The sequence below is a fragment of the Alternaria novae-zelandiae genome, assembly GCF_023758075.1.
Source record: "Alternaria novae-zelandiae strain BMP 2774 chromosome Unknown scaffold_2, whole genome shotgun sequence".
NCBI lineage: Eukaryota > Fungi > Ascomycota > Dothideomycetes > Pleosporales > Pleosporaceae > Alternaria > Alternaria novae-zelandiae.
In genome coordinates, this window is record NW_026056962.1 from 2,680,813 (window position 1) to 2,705,406 (window position 24,594).

The following is a 24,594-nucleotide window of genomic DNA, read 5'->3' on the forward strand; positions in this document are numbered from 1 at the left end:
AGCACATTCATTCAGGAACCATGATCTCTCGTGTGAGCGGATAATGCGCATATACATTGACTTCAAGTTCTGTCTAGACTAAACCTCCCTCCCTCACTTCCCTCCACATGGTATCCAAAAAAGCCCACATGTCAACCGCCATAATCCATAAACAATCATAAAGGTTATCAGCCAACCTCAAAGTCAGCCGCGCTAGCTAGCGCCATGCTCAAACAGCATTCATTTGCATGAAGGGTATCCAAACCTTGCTATCCAAAATCAGAAAAAGCAAAAAGCAAAAACGACCCCTCCCTCAGAAAGTTGGCCGCCAAGAATCATCAGAATCGTAAAAAACCACCAAACTTTCAATAAGCTTGATAAACTCCCTGCCGCATATGGTCAGGAACAATGTTCTTTCTACTCTCGCAGCAAGCCGCCAATGCCGAGACCTACACCTTGATCGACGCGTCCGCGCTTCGGCGGACTTGTCTGAGTGCGGAGATCCGCTGTCGAGGGCATGCGGCCGCGCTTTAGCTCGCCGGCACGGGTTAGACCGGAGCCTTTCTTGACTTGGCCGAATATCTTGCTTTGGACGAGGTTGGTTGGCTGGGCTGATGGTGGGGCAGACATCATGCCTTTGGTGGGTGGTGCTCTTTGCAGAAGGTTGCGTGCCATCTGGCTGGCCTGGGATTCGGGGACTTCGTCCTCCTCGCGGTCGGTGAAGGCTTCTTCTTCGTCGACGCTGGAGGCGGTGATGGTGGAGTTGCTGCTTTGGCGACGGGTGTTGGATGGCTTGGCTTGGTAGTGCGCTGGTGGTGCGGATTGAGGGATGTTGGTTGGCACGAAAAGTGGCGGTGTGCGGGGTACCTGAGGGTAGGCAGCTCTGCGGTTCGGGGTCTGTGGCAGCGATGACATGGACTGCGCGCCTCGCTGGTGACTGAAGCGTGATCTGGGGGCGTGTTGCCTGATGGGGGTCGTGGGCGCAGTAGCGACCTCCTGACTCAGCATCTTGTCGGCTAGGAGAAGAGCTTCGAAGTTGTTCTGACTTCTGCTTTCCTCGGACAGAGCAGGCGGCACACGGTTGACGCGATTTCTGGGAGTTGGCTGATGAGGTGTGCCGTAATTCGACCGCGGTGAAGACTGTTCGATCTGCTCAAGAAGAGGTGCGATGTGGTCGCGATTCTTACGAATCCTCGTCTTCAGACGGTCATTCTCATCCAGCAGGCTAGCAAGCTCGCCTTCGCGGTGCTCAGTAAGACGTTTTTGCTGCTCAAGCATGTCGCGAAGCTCCTCGTTCTCACTCTGCAACATCTGGTTCTGGCGACCCATCTCTGATAGCAAGACTGCATTGGCTGCATTGGCGGACTCTTGATAGGTCTGCTCTGGGGTGACCATGTTGTTGCGGCGCTTCTCTTCAGCTTGCTGCAGAACGTCAAGCTCTCTCTGAGCCATGGCTAGCTCGACAGCCATGCGGCTGGCAGACTCCTGACTCTCCATTACAGCCATGTTGTACTGAAGCTTGTAGTGGGCTGCGGAGAGTCGCATGTCGCGTAATGCATTGGAGATGGTGTTGACCATGGTTCTCAGCTCCTCAGCAGAAGCACTGTTGACTTGGTCCTGCGGGTAGAGACCTGCACCCATGTCTGTCAAAGCAGACGGCTGATTGGGCAGTTTGCTGGTTGGTGGGGGAGACGTGAGCTGTGGAGTCGGGGGAGTAGGCGTCCTCATGACTGCACGCATGTTTGGGATCTGAGAAGAGGGTGGAGGGGTCATGGAAGAGGTAGTCCGGGGTGCGGGGGAGGTAAACTTGTGGTCTGGGGATGCAAGTTTTGACATTGCGAGCGCTGCCGACTCAGCGGGCGATGGAGAACAAAGCTTGGGTGGTGTTTCGGGTTGTGCGTTCTCAGTCGTAGGCATCAATGAGTCCTGGTACTGCGTTCCGTGGGACTCCATTCTGCCTCAGGCGCAATTGGCCCACGCAGTGCGACACACGTCAGGAAGATATGGAGGCGGTGTTTGGTCGAGAAGAATTGCGCTTTGTCCAGTCCAACTGTGACACGCGGGGGGAGAGGTGTCAAAGAGCTGGGGAGCTGGCGTGGTGGGCGACGCGGTAGAGGTGACGAATACGATAAGGTGGGTGCAGGGGTGCGCGTCGATGCGCGTTTGCCAAAAAGAAGTCGCGGGGGTTATGCGACCGTGATAGCGTGCAAACGGCAGCGAACAGGTGTTTGCAGAAGACAGGGCGCTCGTAACGGGTGTGTTGGGTGTGTGGGTGACGATGTCGTCGGTGCGGAAGGCGCGTGGAGCGAGGTTGAGGAAGGACCCGCCGGTCGTCCCTGCTCAATACCAACCGGCGCTAGGCCCGACCTGTCAGCGCAACAGAAACATGGCTCTCCCTTTGGTTTCACGGGGCAACGGTCGCCTCCCGCTCGCTCAGACGCCCCTCTGCACCCGGCGCGGAGAATTGGTTCTCGAAAAGCAACCTGGCGACAAGTGGAGGACCCTTAATCTGGTTGGACGTGTGTTTCGCCTGTGCCGTCTTGCATGAACGACTTCCCAACCCTTAGGCGTTGCATCGTATAGCGCGCTGTCTGACAGCATCACCATGGACCAGTCCTCGTCCATTCCGCGCCCGTCTGGGATCCCACGGCCGGCACCGGCTTCGCGACTCCCTGTACTCAGGCCGTCCAACAGCCATTCCCAGCTGCGCGCGCCCGCCTCGACAGAGCAATTGCGCAAGAAGCCGTCGCTGTCGTCTATCTCGCGCCCGACCACGTCGACGCTGCAGAAGAAGACGTCGAGAGCATCCCTTGCTTACTCCAGCAACCCCCTGACGGCCTCGAGCCCTGTACCTGACAATACAGCCTCCAAACGCTCATCCATCGCGCCCTCGTCGAACCGCAGGGCGAGCGGCATTCCCAACTTCGGCTCAAGGCGGACCTCGACCGCCGCCTCAAGTACCAGCGATGCGCCCGTCTTCAAGCGGCCATTTGCCCGTCCACCGTCACGTCAGACGAATGCATCGCGCTCATCCTCGATCGCTCCTGCCAAAGAGGATGATACACTGGGAAGCCTAGAGGGCTTTAGGTCAGCCTCGAGGGCATCCTCGCGGGCAAGTTCGAGAGCCGGATTTCGCGACAACGAGCCAGAACCGGAACATGCGGACTCAGCTATCGACGATCTGTCCAGTCCAATCAGTCCTGTGAAGCCGGAGAAGAGGAAGGGCCGCCCATCGCTCTCAGAACGGACGGCAGAGACTCTGTCCAACCTGCCATCCTCGCCAGCACCCGGCAAAGGAAGACGTAGATCGAGCTTCTTCAATGCCGACAACAGCATGGCCCCTCCGGTGCGACCCGGATCCGCCATGTCGAACAGCAACGGCAGCAGGCCATCTACAAGTGACGGTGCCCCGCACCCGATACCAGCTACACCCAAGCGCTTTGGTGCTCCCTCCAACAGACTGTCTATGACTGCACCTGGAAAGAGAAGCGTTAGTGCAAATGTTAGCACACCCGCTGCAACACCAAGCAGGCGTACTTCGATGCTACAGCCTGTGTTGACTATCAAGAAGCAGCCATTGGCTCCGGCGCAGAACCTACAAAACACACCTAAACCACGCCCGCTGACGAATAGCAAGAGTCTCACGGGCATGCGAACACCCCGATCTCGGCCGTCCCTGAACAACGTCTTCGGTCAAGCAATATCGCCGCCCGGCACTGCTACATCCTCACCAGCCCGGGATACTCCGGTCAAGAAAACACCTGATACCGTCCGAAAGGTTCCAAGCTCTTCCACTGCCCTGCGCGATCAGATCGCGAAAGCGAGAGCTGCAAAGAAGGCAGACGTCGAAGAAGCACCAGCTGAGGCTCCGCCGAAACCCGCCAGCTCGTCCAATGCCCTGAGAGAGCAGATTGCAAAGGCTAGGGCAGCTGCGAAGCAGGCAAAGGCTGAGCCGGCGAGGAACAGCACTCCACCCACCGATGTTATCGTGCCCGATCCTGCCGAGATTGCGACCTTTGACTTTGGTCTCGATGACGATCCCTTCAACCAGCGCCCCAAGGGTGGCAAGTCTGTGCTGCGCAGACGGATCGATACCGCCCGATCAGATGGCCGCCTCAACATCGCTGCGATGGGACTGAAGGAGATTCCTGACGACGTACTTTCCATGTACATTTACGACCCCAACGATACCAAGGTGGCCTGGGGCGAGGTAGTAGACCTGTCCACTATCCTGGCTGCAGACAACGAGCTTGAGATTCTTCCCGACAGCATGTTCCCTGATGTATCAGTTGAAGACATGATTGATTCGGATGAGGCTGGACCTCAATTTGGAGGTGTACAGAGCATCGACTTCCACGGTAACATGCTGCGAGAGTTGCCCGTAGGCCTGAGACGACTTACGCAGCTCTCGAAGCTGAACCTTGTAAGTGCCACAATCAGTAAAACAGACGATACCCTGTAGCTAACATTGCCTAGTCACGGAACAAGTTGCCTATGGAGATGTTGGACGTCATCGCTCAGATTCCCACCTTGAGGGAGTTGAAGCTGGCAGAAAACGATCTCAACGGAGATCTCTCATCAGCGATATGCGATCTCACAGCATTAGAGGTCCTCGAGCTGCAATCGAACAAGTTGACAAGCATACCGGCAGACATGCAGCGTTTGACGCAGTTGCGGACACTTAATGTGTCGGACAACCAGCTCCGATCCCTTCCTAGCGAAGTCTTTTCTGCAACCCTTGTCGAGCTTCAAGCGTCGAAGAACCGTCTGGAGGGTACACTTCTCAGCCTGAGCTCAGTACCTCATCTACAGGAACTCAACGTCGCACAAAACTCTCTCACGTCTCTGTGCGATGGCGATGTGGTTGAATTGCCTGCTCTCAAGACGCTCAATGTCTCCACGAACAGACTTACGTCGTTCCCTGAAGTATCGACCTGGATCAGTATGACGACGCTGCTAGTCGGCGAGAACAAACTCTCAACCTTACCAGAGGGTTTCGTGACGCTTCAACAACTACGTACTGCAGACTTCACGGGCAACGACATCACTCAGCTTGATGAAAAGATTGCCTTGATGGAACATCTCGAACACCTCACTGTTGCAGCTAACCCGTTGCGCGATCGTAAATTTCTTACTATGGGCACCGATGATATCAAGCGCGATCTGGCATCGCGACTACCAGCGGACGTCTCAGCCGACGTGGATGACGAATTCGAGAATGGTGTCACAGAAGAGGCTCAGCCGAAGTGGCAACTTACACCCTCAGGCACACTAGACCTCGCGGACAAGAGCATGTCTGAACTCGAGTTGGATGAAGTCACCATGGAGGTCATGGTCAACGGACTGCGTCAATTGCATCTGCAGCGCAACAAGTTCGAGATCATACCGTCTATAGCAGCGCAGTTCGAACACTTGACATTACTCGATCTGTCTAGGAACAGCATTGAAGTACCTCTGTCAGCGCCCATCGAACTTCCTCAGCTACGCGATCTCCGTCTCGCCAGTAACAAGATCAACTCTCTCACGCATCTGACAACATACCTCACGGCGCCTCTCCTCGTGACGCTGGACGTTTCGATCAACCGTCTCGCCGGTGCCCTTCCAACGCTCCATGTAGCCTTCCCCGCGCTCACCACCCTCCTCGCATCCGACAACAGGATCTCCGAGGTCTCGCCTGAAAGCTTGCATAACCTTAGGATTGTAAACCTGGGCAACAACGACATTGAGCGTCTAGAACCGCGAATTGGATTGCTGCAAGGCACCCTGACAGGCTTTGAAGTGGAAGGCAACAAGTTCAGGGTACCTAATCGACAGGTGCTGCAGAAGGGCACTGACGCTGTTCTTACCTGGCTCAGAGACAAGATTCCCAGGGAGAGTTGGACGAGTGCGCAGAGTTCTAACACTGAGTTCTTCGATGCTGATGATGGTGGTTTTTGATTCTTGATCCTTTTTAGTAGGGTGGTGGTTTGAAGGTTCTTGTGGTGCCGGGGTTGGTCTAGAAGGCACTTGTGCGGTTTCACTTCTTTTTGGACACATTTTAGCGTTTTGTAATGTCTTCGTGTACATTGTGTGCTCACTACAGGGGAGTACTATAGGGATGTTTAGATTATTGTTTACAGTTTGTTTCGAATGGATGTAGCGATACTTTAAGCAAAAAGCGGTTCCCAGTCAATTGTATCAGAGTGATCAAGTTTCTCATCATCGTTGAAGGAGTGAAGCATCCGGTACAGCGATAAGAATGATGAGTATGCTCAAAGTAACCACACTCAATCGACCAGGACACCATGGTAGCTTTCGCGACAGAAACTTGTGTTCCAGTAGCGGGTCGTCATTGGTGTTGCAGCGCAAGCCGACCCATCACGCTAGTGTCGGCGTCGGCAAAACGTGCCGCCGAAAACTCGGTTGGCCCACTAGCGCTAGGAAGGCTGTCGAAATTGGCGAGCGAACTTCGAGATTTCTTCCTCGACAGCCGTACGATAACTAACCCACAGGTCAGCCATCGAGGTACGTTCACCATCGTCGGAGTGCGCAATCGAACGAGCGCAATCAAATCGAAATCGCCGTCGACACTGCGCGCTTCCACACACTTTTACGAGCGAAGGACGAAGGCTGATTAGGGCAGACAATCCGACACAATGGCGATCAAGCACAACCAGCAGATTCAGAAGAACCATTTCCACAAGGACTGGTGAGTTCGCGATTAAGACACTGGACACGTTGATGACGTTGGGCTAACATTCTCCAGGCAACGCTACGTCCGCTGCCACTTCGACCAGGTAATTCCCCTCTCACGTCGCTGAGAGTAGTGGCGCCTGTGTTCAGATTTCTGACAGTACGATAGCCTGGCAAGAAGAAGTCCAGACGCAATGCTCGCGTTGCGAAGGCTGCGAAGGTAGCCCCTAGGCCCGTCGACAAGCTCAGGCCCGTCGTCCGCTGCCCTACCATCAAGTACAACCGCCGTGTCCGCCCCGGCCGTGGTTTCTCTCTTGCTGAGCTGAAGGGTATGTTGCTCTACCCAATTGCGCAAAGCGCTCCTAACATGTGGCAGCCGCCGGTATCCCCCGCAAGTTCGCCCGCACCATCGGTATCTCTGTCGACCCCCGCCGTCAGAACCTTTCCGAGGAGGGCCTCAAGGCCAACGTCGAGCGCCTCCAGGAGTACCGCAAGCGCCTCATCCTCTTCCCCCGCCGCAACGGCAAGACCAAGTCTGGTGACGCTTCCGCCGAGGACGTCAAGGCCGCCAAGAGCGCCGACAACCTCGTCCAGTCCACCGCCGCTGCTCTGCCCATCAAGAACGTCATCCAACTTGAGGAGGGCCCCATTGGCAACTACGAGGCTACCGAGAACGCCTACCGCAAGCTCCGTGACGCCCGCTCCGAGGCCCGCCTTGTCGGTGTCCGTGAGAAGCGCGCGAAGGCTAAGGCCGAGGAGGCCGACTCCAAGAAGAAATAAGCTATTCGCTGAAGTAGCTGCTTGGTTCTTTGCTATGGCTTACGACAATACAAAAGTCAGGATTACGATTCGGCAATGGGTATTCCCAGCGTGGGCTTTCCCAGCGTGGGCTTTCCCAGCATGGGCGGCGTCATGGTTAGGTCTGTCAAAATAAATGACAGCATGTGAATGATACCTAGTTTTGCAAATGCAAGCCGTGCCTTCCATTCATCTGTTCGTCATTTCTTCTACAGTCTCTTCCAGCGATACCACTCTTTGTTGTAGGGTACGATAGGATCATTCGTGACGTGCCATTTGACCGAGCAGTATGAAATTGACATTCACCTCGAATTCTAGTATTGATGATCACCTTGCGCAAACGGACGTCGCTAGCGCGGTTCTTGTTGCTATAAGCTCCCCCACCTCACGCCGTATCTGCCACAACACCACAACACCACGCAAAACGTGCCAGGTACAAGCTACGAAGTCCTCAAGCACTCACATGGTAAGTCCCCTCAACAATTCCCAGCAAGCCGGTAGGAGGCACGCTCCCGCAAAGGCAATTCCTGCGCGTTCAACTCCCACACTGTATACATCTTAGTGTTGTATTGGCATCCACGTACACCGTGGAAAGCTGTTGTATCCTCCTCAGATCGTTGAAATCTGAGAGACATTGATGCAAAGCCCTGAAATACTGACTCATTGTCCAGATCTCAACGTCCTTTTCGCTTTCACGCCTATCTCAACATCACGGTAACTGTTAGTCTCTCTGACCTTTCCCCCTCGAAAAGAAATCAGACTCAAATCCAAAATGGTGATCAAGGCCAAGAATCACCCCGCCGCGGCACAAGCAAACGAAGAACCGTATGATCTCAGCGATCAATCAAGCACCAACACCAGCCCCATCATCTACACACCCCCAGACTCCGGCACCGAAACCGACGCCATGGCATCCTCAGCAATCAACAAGGGCGTCTCACCTTCTCTCCAAGCTCCCGCACAGCCAGAAGATGGCGGTGGTTCCTTCACCATCACTACAACTCACGGTCCCAAGCCCGTTCTTCAAGACCCAAGTGCTGCCAACATCAGCAAGCGCGAGTATATCTACTTCCTCCCTTACCCTTTACCACCAAACACCGAGATCCCTTACTCCATCCATCTCCCTCACAAGAACCCGCTGAACCTGCCATCTCACCAGTTCGAGCCTACATCTACTCTGGTACTGACAAGCCCTAACCACACCTTCGTCGATGTTCGTATCTACAAGTCGTTCTCGAAGGACACCATCAATTCCAACAGCGCTGGTCCCGCGTCCGTCAAAGAGAGCACCAACGTAGGCAACTCAGCTCACCTAGACTGGGCCTTCACCGGCACTTCCACCAGCGTATCCATCACGCCTCCCCCCACCGGCCCACAGCACGGGAAGTCTGCCAAGAAGCTCAAGGAAGAAACTTGGGTCAACGTCACACACTCTACCTGGACTCACTGGCTGGACTCACGCTTCCCAGTTGGCCACAAGAACATCCCTGTTGATGAGGGTGACATGTATCCCATCGCTCCCGGATTGACGCTGGAGCATGGACACGGATACCATCCGGCGCTTGGTGCGGTCAAGACTCACGAGGAGATGTGGAGGGACGTCGACGCCGTATCTACGAATGAGAAGGGCAGTATGGTCTGTGTGGTTATGCGGTGCCAGGCTGATCACGCGGGTGTCAGAGGTGTGGTTGTGAGGCTGGGACAGTACTGCCAGGGTATTCTCATGTGGGGTGGCAAGGTTACTGTTGAGCGATGGGAGTGGGAAAATGGCGAGGGAAAGACTGCGAAGGAGAAGGTTGGTGGGAACGGCGCAAAGTCAGAGGTGGAGAAGTGGAACAGGACTGTGAGGGTCGGCGATGGTTTCCTACCTTGTGGCGTTACCTTCAGGCCTGAGATCTTGAGTGTGGGTGCGGTTGTCAAGTTCCAGGACTTTGAGTGGATGGTGGAGGAGTGTTGGGAGTGGAAGTAGATGTGCTTAAGCGTGGGCGAGATATCTCGTGTATGCTGAGTGCAAGAAGATGAGGAGGGTCATGAAGCCGAGTCGACGAAGTTGAGATGGACCTTGTATGACAGTATGACATATGAATGACGAAGAGTAGGCACACGTAAATGCCACCAATAGCAATGGAGAATGATGTCTTGCAAATTGTACAAACGCTGTTCTGATCGCTAAGCCCACGCCAAACGGTGAACGCGCCGCTTGAGCTCAGACCCAAGAGCGTACGGCAACCGCCATTACAGACTTCCCCGCATCACAAGAACTATAATCAGCATCGACGTTCGCAAAACTTCCAACGCCTCAGTACAATTCCCTGACACCGGCTCGGTGAAGCATTGCACATTGTCATGCACCCCATAAGCAGCTTCCTTCTCCTTGCATTGTGGCGGCCCCGCACCCTGGCTTCTCCAACTACGGACACAACCTGGTCGAAGTCGCAGCAACCTTTGACTCCTCAGGAAAACGAAATGATGGGGGATGATACAGTCATTCTGGGTGCAGGTGTCATCGGCCTCGCGACGGCCTACCAGCTCGCACTCGCTCACCGAAAGACCGTCAATGCCACGACCAGGCCACACGGCAAGATCATCGTCATTGAACGAGCTGCGCATATCACTCCTGCTGCCTCTGGTCAAGCGACAGGTGGACTTGGAGATTTCGGCTTTGCGAGCGGTGTCGCTGATTTGGGCGTTCTGTCCTACAAGCTCTTTCAGGAACTGGCTCTCGCGAATGGGATGAAGGAGTTCGGCTTTAGCGAGTCTACCATTTACCGGATCATACCCGACGACTTCACGAGCATGCCTAAGCCATCTGATAGTTGGGGTCCGACTCCTCCCGTCAAACAGCCTTTGTCTGCGCTTCCTGACTGGGTCAAAACTGAGAGCCATTGGTCTGTGCAGCGTATGGCTGGGCCCCCTCACGCATCGCATCTGTATGTTCGCCTTTCTATTGCGATGACTTCAGACTGACCGATAAGCGATCCAGCTCAATTCTGCCACTTTCTCTTCAGCGAGTGCAAGAAACTGGGCGTTAAGTTCATCTTCAACGCGAACGCAACATCAGTTCAGGCAGCACCAGGATCGCGACACTTCACAAGCATCCAGATCAAGCAACAAGATCGCGATCCCCTCAGCATACCCTGCAGAAGCCTAGTCATAGCAGCAGGACCCTGGTCCCCAAACGTCTTCTCAACACTCTTCCCTCACGCATCTTCCCAACTCCCAATGAACTCCACAGCCTCAGCCGGAAACCATTTCCGCGTCCGCACACCTAACTGGAAACCAGAGGACGACCAGAAAGGAAGTCAACAAGTCTTCTTCCAGAGCGATGTTCCGGGTAGACAGGGTCTCGACATCACTAGTTTTTCGGGGGGTGAGTTGTATGTCGGTGGATGGGGAGCGGAACAGGAAGTACTTCCTGAACTTGCGGAGGATGTGCATGCGCAGCCGGATGAGGTTGAGAGGATGATGGAGATTGTGAAGGGGTATCTGATGGTGCCGGAGGGTGAGGAGTTGGATGTTTTTGCGGTGGGGAGGTGCTATAGACCGCTTGCGGAGTTCGGACATCCTATCGTTATGAAGATGGAGTGGGAGTTGCTGGGTATGGACGATACTTCCCAGGACAGGCCGCTTTCTGCTGAGCAAGAGGATGATCTCCAGGATAGTCGGTACGGTCCAGGGGGTCTGTTTCTGAACACGGCTCACTTTGACGATGGTGTGACATTGTCGCTTGGAAGTGGGAGGGTTATGAGCGAGCTGCTGTTGGGTTTACCACCTTCGGTTGACGTTTCGGGGCTGGGGTTGCGCTGAGTTTGCTTTGCGGTCTCACTGATGAGGAGCGGATAGGCTGTTGATATGTAGGTCTCAGTTCATCCAGAGTTCATCATTTTCGTTCCGAATCTCTTACGGAAAGTCTTCAATCTTTTAGAGGCCTCTTGATCGTGCGATAGAATTTGGGATCGACTTGATTCACATTGACGAAGGGCAATGATCAGCCTTAGCCTGATCGTGGTTGTAGGTCATCAGCAGCGGGGGCAGAACTACGTCACAGTGACTTGGGGTTGCACGAGCTCCGGTAGTGAGAGGCGCAAGAATATAGCATGCGACCTATGGCTGCTTGGTGAGCTGCTCAGCTTTAGGAAAGAAAGATACGATAGTCCTCTAAGTAAGCAAGTGAACCCGTTAACAGCTAAGGATTTAAACAAGTTGAGCCAGACAAAGTGTGTTAGACAATAGCAGCATCAAACAGAGCCACGCTTGTACCTCACAGGTTTCAAGTATCCACTGCACCAAAATTCATAGCAGCGCAACAGTCTCTTCGTTTGCTACCAGCTTCTTAGCGTGTCGCTTCGCTACGCTAGGTGACCGCCAGTCTACCGCCCCTTGAGAGTGCTCCGCCAAGGTTGCCTAATCAACAACAAACAGTTCTGGAACTATCTGGTCATACGCGGAGCTTTCCCCTTCGCACCCCCAGTCACCTCCAGTCGCCAGCCGAACCTTGAACACGAATCCAAGCAACACAAGATGCAGGCTAACGCGAGCAGCAACGATTTCCTGGACATCCTCGAGAAATTGCCAGAGGCAGACCGCCTTCACATCTTGGAGATACTCCCGAAAGAAAATGCCGTCGCCGCTCTACAGGCAGCCCTCCGTGAGCGAAGCAGGCTGAGAGGTAAGTACACCATTGATAATTCCTATCATTCGCTAATGGATACGATCAGAACCGGAGCAGCATCAGGGTCAAGGGCACCAGCCGCAGAGCAGGTTGAGAGGTAAGTACCACATTGACAATGTCAGCCATTCGCTAATGAAGACGGTCAGAACCGGAGCGGAACCAGGTCCAAGAGCAACCGTCACAGCCAGTAGCCGAGCTAGAAGGCGATGTCACCGCTGATGCGGAAATACACCTAGTGGACTTGCACGCGTACATTCGTTTTCGAAACGAGGACGGTGACGCTGTTCCCCGAGACGTTCATGATCTTCCACAACCTGTCCAAACAGCGCTCGAAGACCGCTTCAAGGCCATGTGGGACTGCAAAGAGGGAAGGGTCAAAGAGTACGGCAGAATCACCTCGAAGCCAGAGTTGTACACCGACAAGGAGTATTGTATCCGCAACCTCATCATCCGTGGTTCGAGGGTCAGGGGCACCATGTTCGGGCACGGCGGCAAGCACAAGAAATCCGCGTGCGATAAATGCATCAACAGCGGCCACCCCTGCGCCCACGTCATCAAGGTCAACGACGAGTTCGGAAAACTCTTCGTCCCTCTACCTCGAGCTCTGAGGAAGGGGCAGAACTGGGATGAGCTCGGGTACTGGGTCGTGGAGAAGTGAGACTTGGGAGTGACAGACTGTCTGCTGAGCGAAGTAACGTGCACCTTTCGTTCGCTATGATGGTCAGGATCTGATCAGCTGTCTTCGGAAGGTTCCATGTCTCAAAACGCACTTTCTCTGCAGGTTGCGATGAAGCAGCAACACCTAAGAGAGGATTACATCAAGCGAGGGTGACCAAAAGAAAACTTCGCAGCATGGGGGTCGTAGGGTAATTGAATACACTCACGAATATCCTGACTGTGATGAGTGTAGACCACAACTTGATACCTTGATAGCCGCGATCTCCTGTGTTTCGTTCAAATGATGAGCACTGATAATCCACGCTCAGAGCGTGTGAGCGCGTTCATGTACATCTCCGATCACCCTCAACGTTGCTCTGCTCCAGTCAACACTATGTCTTCCTCGACCACAGTCAATAACACGAATGACACAGCTCAGACCGACGGTCTACTGGGCGATCTCTAGCAATTGACCGTAGCAGGTCGCGATCGTGTGTTGAGATTGTTGCCGCAAGAGGATGTCATCACCCTCCTCAAGGCCGCGCTTCGTGAACGCAGCCAGGACTCAGATTAGTCCGACAACGAAGATTGGATAGAAATATAGCAGCATTTGTGGATGAAGCCTGCTCTCGTGGTCAGTCGAAGCAGCGATTAAGCACCAGTGAACACTCTCGTGGCACGAGAATCAAGGGAATGATGAAGACTTTGGGGGGAAGCGATTGTAGACTGATTGAAACACACTTACAAATATCTGGAACGTCGCGAGCGCGGACTGAGTACTGGCTTCCTGAACGCCGATTCTATGCAATGTAGAAAGGTCCCAACTATGGCCTTATCCTGGGTATGAGTACCGCGTAAATGTCAAAATAAAAACGATGAACGCATCTTTCAAACAGCATCCACAGACACCCATCCACCACTCCAGATGCCATCTGTCTTGCATCCAGGACAGCTCGCGTGATTGCATCCAGTTGGCTTCGTGAAGTCGTACTCCTCCCATGTTATCTCGTCTGTCTTTGCATCATCCGCCATGACAGTGTCCTCTTCCTTCTTGACCTCAGCCTCTGCAACAGGCATCGCAGCCGCAACCGGTACTTCAACACTCTTCTCAGCCACATCCTCCGTCTTAACCACCACCACCTCAGCCTTCTCCTCCACCCCATCTTTCCCACCAACCGCAACCCCAACCTTCTTAAACCTACCACCCGCCGCAGCATTACCACCACCACCCCCGATCTTCGTAAACCGACTCCCAACCCCCGGCTTCTTATTCGCATTCTCCACATCTATACTCCGCATCTCTAGCCCCTGCTTTGGCTTGTTGCTCTCGGTATCGTTGGAGGCAGTCAGTTTCTTCATGTCGGCGAGACGTTGGCGGTGGTTGTGGTCGTAGGAGCGGAGGTGGTTTTCGTAGTCGAGTTGCCGTGGGTAGCCTTTGTCGCAGATTGTGCAGTTGAAGAGGCGGACGGCCGCTGGGAGGGGGTTGTTTCGCTGAGAGGGGTGTTAGTGATGCGTGGGAGGGTTGGGTTTGGGTGGGCGCACTGGTGGCATGGTCGCGACTGTGTGAGGTGTGTCGCGCTGTAGGGATGTGAACGAGGTGATATATCACCAGTGATAGCAACTCCGTAAGCGATTCGTGAGAACGTGTGGTACCGGGGTCGTGCAGTCGTTCAGTCGCGTAGTCGCGCGTGGTGATAGCACATTTGGTGTTGCGGCTCAACAGCACGCGCCTCGGCTCAGCGTGGCATGCAGCGCCCCACTTATATCTTCACCGAATCAACGTCATTCCATGTCTCAGCAACGTAGCATTTCCCTTACCTCGCAACACCACGACACGACCCACAAGATGGAGAAGAGCCCGGGTCTGCCACCGGTAGAAGACGAAGAGATGGGCGTCATGGGCCTCACCGAAGTCGACCCTTCGCCCGTCGACACACCAGAAGAGTTGAAGGTTAATCAATATTTCCCGGTTCCGGATGAGGATCGGCCTGAGAAAGAGACGGAGGAGATGAGAGGGATAAGGAGGATGAACACTTTGGGATTGCGGTTAGGTGACCACGGGCCTGCTTGGTGGCGTACGTCTCCCCACAATCTTTGATCCAAGAAGCTACAGTGCTGACCACCACTCCCCAGTCCTCCGCATACAAAAGTACTCCTCCTACACCTTCACCGCCTTCGCCGCCCTCCACATAACAAACGTCTCCATAATACCGCTCGCCACCCGCTCCGTCCTCGAATCAAACCGCTACCTCCTGCTCACACGACCATACTACCAATCCGCGCTCACGGAACCCCTCCTCGTTGGCCTCCCCCTCGTCGCACACGTCACTTCTGGAATCGCACTGCGGCTATGGAGAAGGCGACAAGCGCTGAAAAGATACGGCGCTGAGACGCGAACGGATAAGCGCACGATTCCTTGGCCGGCATTGAGTGGGACGAGTGCGTTGGGTTATGCTTTGGTGCCTTTTGCTAGTTTCCATATTTGGACTACGAGGATTCTTCCGTTGTATGCGCATGGTGATTCGTCGCTGATTAATCTGCAATATATCTCCCATGGGTTTGCACTACACCCTGCCGTTTCCTTCACCGGTTTCACAGCACTGGTAGGAGTTGGGGTGTGGCATTTCGTCTGGGGTGCAGCCAAATGGTTGGGCTTTGCACCAAGTCAGGTCAAGCACACGGAAGAGAACAGAGCTTTGATCCGGAAGAGGAGGTGGTACACTATCAACGGCATTAGCGCAGCTCTGACAGCACTATGGCTTGCGGGTGGTTTGGGTGTCGTTGGACGAGACGGCAAGATGGTAGGCTGGGTAGGCAAAGAGTACGATGAGCTGTACAAGTATCTTCCGATCGTTGGACGATGGGTAGGACAGTAAGAGGAAGGTGTGGTGCGAGTTTTGCATTGTAGTATACCCTTGATAGCGCATCGACAAACGTCTACACTTTCTCGCAAGAACACTCGACTCCACTTGCTCAGTAGTCGATGTAAATCCTTCCTTCCAGCGGTCGTAGTACTTGTCCCGTCGCCTTTCCATACGAACTCACAAGCAACTTCAACCCTACTACATCGCATTCCATCTCCCGTTCCTGGGTCGTAAAATTCAACAGCACAAGCGCCATCTTCCCCTCACACCTCTTCCGATAGATAAACAGTTCCTTGCCCTCCGGATCCACCAACTCAAACGACCCATACACAAAGACATCCTTATGCTCCTTCCTAAGCTTCAGAACGTACTTATAAAACGAAAGCACACTCCCCCCATCATTCTCCTGCGCCTCCGCATTAATACTACCATACTCATCATGCACCCTCATCCACGGCTTTCCCGTCGAAAACCCACTGTTGACACTGTCATCCCATTGAAACGGCAACCGCGCATGATCCCTAGCCATACGCTGTAAACCCCTCTTTATCCTTTCTTTACGCGTAGGATCCGTCCCGTTATGTGCTAACCGCACGGCTTCGGCCCAGTAGTTCTGGCTTTCGACGTCTTTGTATTCGCTCTCTATATCCCAGGAGGACGGCGCGTTGATCATACCGATTTCCTGGCCTTGGTATAGGAACAAAGTGCCCGATTGACCGATTAGCCACAAAGCGAGTAGTTTGCCGCTGGCGACTCGCCATTCGGGTGCATCGTTGGCGAAGCGGGAAATACTGCGGCCATTGTCGTGGTTCTCGTTGAAGACGGTTGTCCATGCGTCTGTGCCTTCGATGAAGCATTGCCATTTTTCTACTATGCGCTTCATGTCTGGTAGTGTCCAAGTAGCGTAGTCGTACTTGTTGTCAGAGCCTGGTGGGCCTTGACCGAGATGCGTGATGTCGAATTGAAACACCATGTCTAGTTCCTTTTGTGCGGCGCTGATGTAGAGGTGAACGGAGGCAGGGTCTGGACACAAGGAGAGTTCGCCGACTGTTACGACGGGTTGGTTGTCGTAGGTGCGGTAGTGGGAGAGGACGGTACGGTTCATTTCCTTGATGAACTCGTGGATGCGGGGCCCGTTACACCACATTTGGGCGGCAGGTTGGATGGGGCTGCTTGGATCGGTGATAGGCGCATCGGTAAAGGGGAGCACTTTGGAGTACTTGTTTACGGTGTCTACGCGGAAGCCGTCGATGCCTTTGTTGAGCCAGAAGCGCATTGCTGAGTCGTATATCGCCTGCCGGCAGTCTTTGTTCTCCCAGTTGAGGTCTGGTTGCGACTTGTCGTATAGGTGGAGGTAGTACTCTTCCGTGTGCTCATCCCAAGTCCAGGTTCCACCAGCGAAATATGAGCGGTAGTTGGTGGGCGGCATGCGGTTGCCTTGCTCATCGTAGCGTGCTGGTTGCCAGAAGTACCAGTCTCTTTTCGGATTATCTCTAGAACTCTGGCTTTCCTGGAACCAAGCGTGCTGATCGCTTGTATGGTTTACAACTAGGTCGAGGATGATCTTCATATCGTTATCGTGGCAGGCTTTGATGAGTTTCTCCACATCCTTGACAGTGCCGTACGGTGCATATACGCCTTCATAGTCGGAAATATCGTAGCCCTGACATATTGAGGCACGAGGTCAGCGACCGTCCATATAATTCGTACATCATGATTCTTACCATGTCAATCTGCGGTGAGTCAAACATGGGCGATAGCCATACCACATCTACACCAAGGGACGCGATGTAGCTGATCTTCTCAAGTATACCTGGGATATCTCCCCAGCCATCGCCATCACTGTCCTTGAAAGATGCCGGATAGATTTGATAGAATGTTGCTTCCTTCCACCACATGCGTTTGTGGTAAGAAAGGTCCACATGTGGTGACATGATAGTTGACGGACAAATTATGTGTACTGAGCTTCGGATATCTGTGACTGTGAGACTTGGTGGGTGCAAGCTATTCGTAAGCAGATATGATCCATGGATCGATGAGAAGTTACTGGTGGAAGCCAGGCAGTAGCAAGAGGATGACCGCTTGTTGTACGGAGTGGGAGATGAAGGAGAGAAGTCGTTGCAGGCTCCAGAAAACTACACTTTGGTCTGTACTCCGTCCCAATGATCATCGTCATGCAGTCCATTGTGATGTCAATTCTCATTCGCTGTTTTGGTGACTGCTTGTAAACGGTTGGCACCCTGGTGCGAGTCGTGTTAGCCCCGCAATGTGGCGTCCGTGTTCCTTCCGTGTTGCCTCCGCATCGCCTCCGCCTTGGCTCCGTGAAAATCTACTGGTTCGCCGAACCACCATAGGCCATCTGCGTTGTTTCCGATCATTCGGCAACAAGAGAACTCGTAATCACGAGAAATTGGCGTTCTATGGTGCTGTAGGAGTAATTTTGGGCGTAGTATGAGCGATTTCCATGCCAAAGCTGGGGCACCATGGGGAGGTCCGAGGTGCTGGGCCCTCGCTAACCCGCATCAAAGGCAACCCTGTTCTGACCATGATCATCTGTACTTGGAGATGGTTATAAGCCTGCCACGCCTCCTCAATAACATGGCATCGCTTCCAGTCTCTTTCACCCGAGTTGCCACTCATTGCGACAATGACAGACAAGGACTTTGAGCAACCTACGGCGACACAACTCGCAGCGCCGAATGAGGAGGCACAACATGCAGCTGACGATGAGAAATCTATGAGCCTCGTTCAGGCGATCAAACTTTACCCAAAAGCCGTCGGTTGGTCAGTCGTTCTGTCGAGTGCTCTGATCATGGAAGGCTACGATCTCGCATTGCTGGGGAGTTTGTACGGCAGCCCTCAGTTCAATCGCAAATACGGAGTTCTGAACGCTGCTACTGGCAAGTACAGTGTTCAAGCCAGTTGGCAGAGCGCACTGTGAGTATCAAAGACACGTTACCCGAGGTTTTGTTGTGACTGATAGCGTCAGATCCAATGGAGCACGAGCTGGCGAGGTCATCGGTCTTGTCATCAACGGCTTCGTTAGCGAGCGGTATGGGTATCGGAAGACCATGATAGGTGCCCTGATATCGATGACTGCTTTCATCTTTATCCTGTTCTTTGCGCCCAATGTTCAGACTCTGGTCATTGGCGAAGTCTTCTGCGGGATCCCGTGGGGCATGTTCCAGACCCTCACAACGCAGTATGCATCGGAAGTTGCACCTGTGCGTCTGAGGCCGATTCTGACCACGTTCGTCAACATGTAAGCATTTGCATTCGCCTTTTACGAGACCGAATGCTAACGACCTTCCAGGTGCTGGGTGATGGGACAATTTATAGCTGCAGGTGTAAACCGCGGCTGCGTCCAACGTTCAGACCAATGGGCGTATCGTATCCCTTTTGCCGTACAATGGGTCTGGCCCATACCGATCATGGTCGGTGTCTTTCTTGCGCCTGAAAGTCCGTGGTGGCATGTTCGCAGAGGCGACAAAGTAGGCGCTAAAGCTGCATTGCTTCGTCTGACCTCGCCGGAAAAGGATCCGAACTTCAACGCCGACGAGACGATCGCCATGATTGAGCATACCAACGAAATGGAAAAGAACATGTCAGAAGGCACCCGATGGACGGACCTGTTCAAGGGAACCGATCTCCGACGAACCGAGATCGTATGCTTCACCTGGATTGCTCAGACAATCTGCGGGACCAACATCATGGGTTACTTGTCAGTATTAGACGTGAAGTCAGTAGGGACTCGGGGCTAACATCATGAAGCGCATACTTCATGCAGAAGGCAGGCCTCCCCACCGTACAATCTTTCAACATGTCGATGATCTCACTCGCCCTAGGCCTAGTCGGTACTGCTGGCTCGTGGTACCTCATGCAAAAGTTCGGTCGACGAACGATCCATTTCTCCGGCGGCTGCACACTCTTCATTATCCTGATAATCGTTGGATCATGCTCTTTTGCTGGTACCCAAGCCTCCAACTGGGCTATTGGCGCGGTGTTGATTATGTTCGTCTTCGTATACGACTTCACGATCGGTCCCGTCACCTACTCAATCGTGTCTGAGATGTCATCCACTAGATTGAAGGCGAAGACTATAGTACTCGCGCGAGCGCTGTACAATATATCGAATATTGTGGTCAACGTATTGACGAACTACCAGCTTGGTGATGCCAACTGGGCCTGGGGAGCGAAGACGGCGTTCTTCTGGGCAGGTACCTGCGGATGTGTTGTGGTGTGGGTGTACTTCAGGCTCCCAGAGCCGAAGGGCCGGACGTATGGAGAGCTCGATATGTTATTCGAGCAGAGGGTCAGCGCCAGGAAGTTTGCTAGCACGCAGGTCGACCCGTACAGGCATGGGCGTGTCGCGGATGAGAAGGCTGCCGTGGGCTCGGAATGGAAGGAGTGAGAGAAGCCATAATTGCGGCGCCGATGTAATAGTTTTACGCGTCTGAAACGCTGATGAGCTATGTTCGCAAGTAGTTGTTCGTGTTGGCGATGTCCTGCCTCTTCAGTGACGCGCATCCCGAGGTCTGCTTGATTAGTGTGTTGACATGACGTAAGCAGCCTCGGCATCACGCGACGCGTCTGACCAGCGGGCGGGCTACCTTGGGCTGCGGCCACTCCACACCACGCCTCCTCGCATCTCTAATCAACATCATGAACCCCAGGTAGACACTCGAGCTTGATGCAGAACACCGTGTCTAGAACAGTCTACCGGAAACAAGTTACAAAGGCATGTGACCCGTGTCGTCGCCGCAAAACCAAGTGCAATGGCGCGCAACCTTGCGCAGGATGTTTATCGGCAAAACTAGCTTGCACCTTCAACGCACCACGGGGTCAAGGAGGTCGCACAGGTTCCAGGGCTAACGTACTCAACGAATTGAGAGCGATACCCCATAACGATGCCGACGTCTTCGACCCACAGGATGCTGCCCCGACCGCGGTCATTACCAACGCTGTGGAATTGACAAGGGAAGTCTTCAAAACGTTGGTCGATGTTTACGAGGAGCGCATATACAGGATAGTAGCTCTCATACCAGCCGAAAGACTGCGAGAAGAGTTCATGCAAATGCAGACTTGGCCGACATCTCGACAGCTCATATATGCCTTTTGCGCATACATGGCAAACTTTGCGGAAGCCTCCACTAATGCCAATTGCGGATCTACACAGTCTTCACAAACGGACTCACAAATCTACTACTTAGACCATACCTTGCTCTCGCTGCAGCGAGATAGGATTACGCAGCTTGACCATCGATCAGTCTACATCTCCTTCTTTCTGTACGGAGCTTACGCTGGCCGAGGGGACTATCGTCAGGCGTGGTTCTATTTGAGAGAAGCAACAACCTTGTTCATGATGCTTAAAGACGAGGACAGGGATTGGTTCGACATGAAGACAAGGACACGGTTGTTTTGGATTCTGGTAGTGTCAGAAAGGTACGCTAAATACTTCCCGTCTTTCCTACGTCTGTTCACCCACTTCGATGCATCGTGGTTCATCATATGCACTTCCGACTTCATGATACCATTCGTCCCTTTCTCGTCTATCCAGTCCCACCTGCGAGCGAAGACAGCGACGATTCTCAGTACCCATGGTCATCGTGATGAGTGTATTGCTTACTAGTTGTTAGAGCGCATGGCGTTCGTAGGAATCGGCCCATCACACTATCTGTCACTTCCTCAAGCTACCCACTCGATGGTCATGATGATCTTGGCTTGCTCCACCTCGCATCAGTCTTCCGACCGCTCGATGAAGTCTTTTTCGCAGTGTGGAACGGTGCTGCGCAAAACTGCAGTAAAGAGTGGTTAATCCAGCTCGAGAACGATGTTCGCACCGCGCTGCCCACTGATCTCGAACTTTCGAACGAAGAGATTGCAAATGTTCGCATATCGCAGTTCTGGCTACAGATCAAACTATGGGAGCTGTTTCCCCGCTTCGGGTTTCTCTCCATAGAGTCTGTTTACGATTGCTTAACATTCAGATACCCCATTCTGGTCGGCAAAGACTTGACCATTCTCTCGATGAAGCTACCCGTTCAGAGTCTGCAGATACATGGCGTCGGCATGGTACGTCATTCAGCCGCAAGCTTGTCTCATTGCTAACAACATTAGACGGAAAAGGTATTCGACATAGCCTGCGCTTTAGCGGACGTTCTTCATTTCGTGCCTCGGTCTGCATCACATGCCGAATTCAGCCCCCCAGATTACTTGACCCAGTTGATGCTGTTGATAGCAAAGCTACCAGGCGGCTCTTCTAAGTTCATACCTTTACTGCTAGCCAAAGTCAATGAACTACTTCCCGATCTGCTAGAGCACGTATGCGAAGCGATCCAAATACCCGTCCCCACTAATCGCAACCCCATGAGCCCGGATACACGATTTGTATATGAAGAGGAGGTTGGTAGAGGCCTCCACGCAGACTTGAGGAGAACATTGTAGCGGGATGGAAGAAAGATGCATTCGAAAACTGCAATCGGGACAAGCCAGACTGGGTCTCACAAACATGTCCAACCGTAGGACGACGGAAACAACCCCGAAGTACTACTTCATCCACCAATCTATATGAAGAGTACCGACCGGTCTGGGCTTCCCAGCGACCAGCGCCAGGACAGCCCGCCGCCGACAACACTCAAACCCAAACCCCAAGCAAAAGGAAACAAGAAACCCTGACCACCCCAACGACCAGCGTCAAGATGGCCCACCGCCAACCACAACCCCACCAGCATGGCGACCAGCGCTCATGCGAACCTCGGCCTCAGCGCCCGCCGGCGAGAGATCGCGCCCTCGATGTCGCCATCGATCACCGTCTCCAGCCCACCACCAGGGCCACACACGAAGATGAGCTCGCTGCTCAGGCGATTGTATCTTGTGTCCCTCTTGGACACCACTGTGGCCTCTGGCTGCTTGCACAACCAGGGAGGTCGCTCGCCAGGGTGATCTCTCATGTATTCGAAGGCCCGCTCCAGTTTCGTCGTCTGACTCTCATGAGTGAACCAGCGGACAAGCGGAACGGCAACGGCGAGGAAAACGGCGACGAAGGACCAGAAGAGCGCGGTGCGGAGGTATTGCCAAACGAGATCGATCTCGTATGCCTTTCGGCGGCGGAAGGTTTCGTGCCAGTCTGTGAAGCCCGACCCAGGCACGTCTGGGTCGAAGCGGTATCGGTCGAAGAAGAGGTCGAGGATGCGGCCGAAGGTGTTTTCCCAAAATGGGTCGTTTAGGCCCGCCAGCAGGCCAAACGACACCATCATGTAGGTGTTGTGGGCTTGTCGAAAGGAGATCGACAGGGAGAGTCGGCGGATGAGGACGTGGCCTAGGGCCCAAGAGAAGAGGGTGCCGATGGCGATGCGTAGCTCATTTGAGCTTGCGGCGAAGATGGTGATGAGCACCAGGCTCAGGAAGATGCGCAGCTTGTTCTGCGGGGACAGCATTGTTGCTGTTGTGGTGGTGGTGATGATGGTGATGATGGTGGGAAGAGGGAACTTGGAAATGTCTTGAAAATGAGCAGGTGTGGTATTTGCTGAAGAGCAAGAGGTGGAGTCGGATGAGCTGTTTATATAGTACTGGCTTCTACGCGAAGATGAGATGGTTGACAATAGCTACTATTGTCACAATAGGTACGTATTCGCCTTCACCTCCACTTTCTACGATACCAACTGAACAATAGCGAACTCATGAAAACCTCTCCTTCACCCCGGGATGCCAACAAAGATTTCAAAGACAATAAGCTGACAAGAGACAGGGATCCAGTTGTACCTCGCCTTCACCTCCACCCCAGCGTCACGTAAACCCCAGGAACACACATGTGCACTGTTGACATCAAGATGCGCACTCATGTATACCCCAGCCCTCACCACCCCACTTCCTACCATCCCTCAAACCCCATCGTATACCCCAACCCCTCCCCTAATAATCACTATACCTCCTCTTCGACACCGCACTCACCCTCGACACCCTTCTACTCGCCTCATCCAGCCCCTCCCCCTCAACAAACAACCTATTATGCACGATCCAGTCCTCAAACTCCTGCTCCCTTCTCTCCTCATCCGGATCAATCCAATCCCCCATCTCACTTCCTTCCATAGTAGTAGTAGTGGTATCGCTCATCCTGTTCACGACTCCATCGCGTGAGTGTGAGACCGAGGAACTGGATTGCTCGCGCCAGTGGTGCGGGAGGGGGCTTCTTCCACGGCCGTCGTCGTTGGCGGCGTCGATGTCGCTGGGGTTGAGACGTTGGATTTGGGACTTTTTGTACTCGTGTGCTGTTTCTGCGAGCGCTTTTGCACTGACACCGGTGTTGTTGTTGTTGGTCTTCCAGTTCCGAGGCAGCGTGTAGGAGAAGGCTGAGCGTATGCCGCTTGGCTTGCGGCGGAGGGAGCCGCCTACACGGCTGAGCCAGGTTTTGGGGCTGGTGTCTTGGGTTGGGGTTGAGGTTGCGTCAGCACCAGCGGGTGGGGGTGTGGCGAAGGGAGAGCTACTCCGTAGCTCTTCTCTGCTGGGACGTTGCATTAGGCGGCAGGAGTGATCGATTAACGCTGGCTCTACGCCGTCGGGGAGTTGCTCGTAGGTGGACATGCCGATGCTTACGCCGCGTTTGCGGCGGAGTGAGAAGAATCGAGTTGGACCTGAGAAGGGGAGGTGATGGGTTGGAGTGGGTGTTGTGGGCTCGACAGGTGTTTGGTTGGTATCGGACTGAAGCTGTTCGCTACGTTGTGCGGTCTGGCGAACTGCCTTCTTCTTGTCTTTGCGTTCTTGGTGTCGCTTTCGAATCTGTTGTTTTGTTAGCAGGTCGCTTCCTTGAGGGCATGTCTCGACAGTAGACGTTACGTGAATGTAAGAGGTGTATTTCAATGTTAGTAAGCATATGCGTTACTTACTGTACTGATCAAACCCATCTTGGGCATCCTGGGCAAACGCCTCACAAATTCCTTGCCGTTGGAGATCAAG

The 24,594-nt window shown here is 53.7% G+C and overlaps 12 protein-coding genes across 12 annotated transcripts; 7 read left to right on the forward strand and 5 right to left on the reverse strand.

Moving 5' to 3' along the window:
• Positions 1 to 396: 396 nt before the first annotated feature.
• Positions 397 to 1,719, reverse strand: J4E88_001911 (uncharacterized protein; the record flags this gene model as incomplete). The annotated part of the gene is made up of 1 exon (XM_049395578.1): positions 397 to 1,719. The coding sequence occupies one exon, from the start codon at positions 1,717 to 1,719 to the stop codon at positions 397 to 399; it is 1,323 nt and encodes a 440-aa protein (XP_049259442.1).
• An 865-nt stretch (positions 1,720 to 2,584) lies between these two features.
• Positions 2,585 to 5,916, forward strand: J4E88_001912 (uncharacterized protein; the record flags this gene model as incomplete). The annotated part of the gene is made up of 2 exons (XM_049395579.1): positions 2,585 to 4,402; positions 4,456 to 5,916. 2 exons carry the CDS (start codon positions 2,585 to 2,587, stop codon positions 5,914 to 5,916), a joined length of 3,279 nt encoding a protein of 1,092 aa, XP_049259443.1.
• A 783-nt stretch (positions 5,917 to 6,699) lies between these two features.
• J4E88_001913 (uncharacterized protein) lies at positions 6,700 to 7,431 on the forward strand (the record flags this gene model as incomplete). The annotated part of the gene is made up of 4 exons (XM_049395580.1): positions 6,700 to 6,704; positions 6,725 to 6,755; positions 6,821 to 6,980; positions 7,028 to 7,431. The coding sequence occupies 4 exons, from the start codon at positions 6,700 to 6,702 to the stop codon at positions 7,429 to 7,431; spliced, it is 600 nt and encodes a 199-aa protein (XP_049259444.1).
• A 790-nt stretch (positions 7,432 to 8,221) lies between these two features.
• On the forward strand, positions 8,222 to 9,418 carry J4E88_001914 (uncharacterized protein; the record flags this gene model as incomplete). Its single annotated transcript, XM_049395581.1, has 1 exon — positions 8,222 to 9,418. The coding sequence occupies one exon, from the start codon at positions 8,222 to 8,224 to the stop codon at positions 9,416 to 9,418; it is 1,197 nt and encodes a 398-aa protein (XP_049259445.1).
• Positions 9,419 to 9,918: 500 nt separating this feature from the next.
• J4E88_001915 (uncharacterized protein) lies at positions 9,919 to 11,256 on the forward strand (the record flags this gene model as incomplete). Its single annotated transcript, XM_049395582.1, has 2 exons — positions 9,919 to 10,379; positions 10,458 to 11,256. The coding sequence occupies 2 exons, from the start codon at positions 9,919 to 9,921 to the stop codon at positions 11,254 to 11,256; spliced, it is 1,260 nt and encodes a 419-aa protein (XP_049259446.1).
• Positions 11,257 to 12,067: 811 nt separating this feature from the next.
• On the forward strand, positions 12,068 to 12,779 carry J4E88_001916 (uncharacterized protein; the record flags this gene model as incomplete). Its single annotated transcript, XM_049395583.1, has 3 exons — positions 12,068 to 12,072; positions 12,211 to 12,218; positions 12,268 to 12,779. 3 exons carry the CDS (start codon positions 12,068 to 12,070, stop codon positions 12,777 to 12,779), a joined length of 525 nt encoding a protein of 174 aa, XP_049259447.1.
• Positions 12,780 to 13,666: 887 nt separating this feature from the next.
• Positions 13,667 to 14,329, reverse strand: J4E88_001917 (uncharacterized protein; the record flags this gene model as incomplete). Its single annotated transcript, XM_049395584.1, has 2 exons — positions 13,667 to 14,269; positions 14,321 to 14,329. 2 exons carry the CDS (start codon positions 14,327 to 14,329, stop codon positions 13,667 to 13,669), a joined length of 612 nt encoding a protein of 203 aa, XP_049259448.1.
• Positions 14,330 to 14,624: 295 nt separating this feature from the next.
• J4E88_001918 (uncharacterized protein) lies at positions 14,625 to 15,654 on the forward strand (the record flags this gene model as incomplete). The annotated part of the gene is made up of 2 exons (XM_049395585.1): positions 14,625 to 14,853; positions 14,912 to 15,654. The coding sequence occupies 2 exons, from the start codon at positions 14,625 to 14,627 to the stop codon at positions 15,652 to 15,654; spliced, it is 972 nt and encodes a 323-aa protein (XP_049259449.1).
• Positions 15,655 to 15,751: 97 nt separating this feature from the next.
• J4E88_001919 (uncharacterized protein) lies at positions 15,752 to 17,576 on the reverse strand (the record flags this gene model as incomplete). Its single annotated transcript, XM_049395586.1, has 2 exons — positions 15,752 to 17,305; positions 17,367 to 17,576. 2 exons carry the CDS (start codon positions 17,574 to 17,576, stop codon positions 15,752 to 15,754), a joined length of 1,764 nt encoding a protein of 587 aa, XP_049259450.1.
• Positions 17,577 to 18,289: 713 nt separating this feature from the next.
• On the forward strand, positions 18,290 to 20,053 carry J4E88_001920 (uncharacterized protein; the record flags this gene model as incomplete). The annotated part of the gene is made up of 4 exons (XM_049395587.1): positions 18,290 to 18,579; positions 18,632 to 18,904; positions 18,956 to 19,363; positions 19,414 to 20,053. 4 exons carry the CDS (start codon positions 18,290 to 18,292, stop codon positions 20,051 to 20,053), a joined length of 1,611 nt encoding a protein of 536 aa, XP_049259451.1.
• Positions 20,054 to 22,385: 2,332 nt separating this feature from the next.
• Positions 22,386 to 23,078, reverse strand: J4E88_001921 (uncharacterized protein; the record flags this gene model as incomplete). Its single annotated transcript, XM_049395588.1, has 1 exon — positions 22,386 to 23,078. The coding sequence occupies one exon, from the start codon at positions 23,076 to 23,078 to the stop codon at positions 22,386 to 22,388; it is 693 nt and encodes a 230-aa protein (XP_049259452.1).
• Positions 23,079 to 23,553: 475 nt separating this feature from the next.
• Positions 23,554 to 24,417, reverse strand: J4E88_001922 (uncharacterized protein; the record flags this gene model as incomplete). Its single annotated transcript, XM_049395589.1, has 1 exon — positions 23,554 to 24,417. A coding segment is annotated over one exon (864 nt), but the record flags the coding sequence as incomplete, so codon positions are not given.
• Between the last annotated feature and the right edge of the window lie 177 nt (positions 24,418 to 24,594).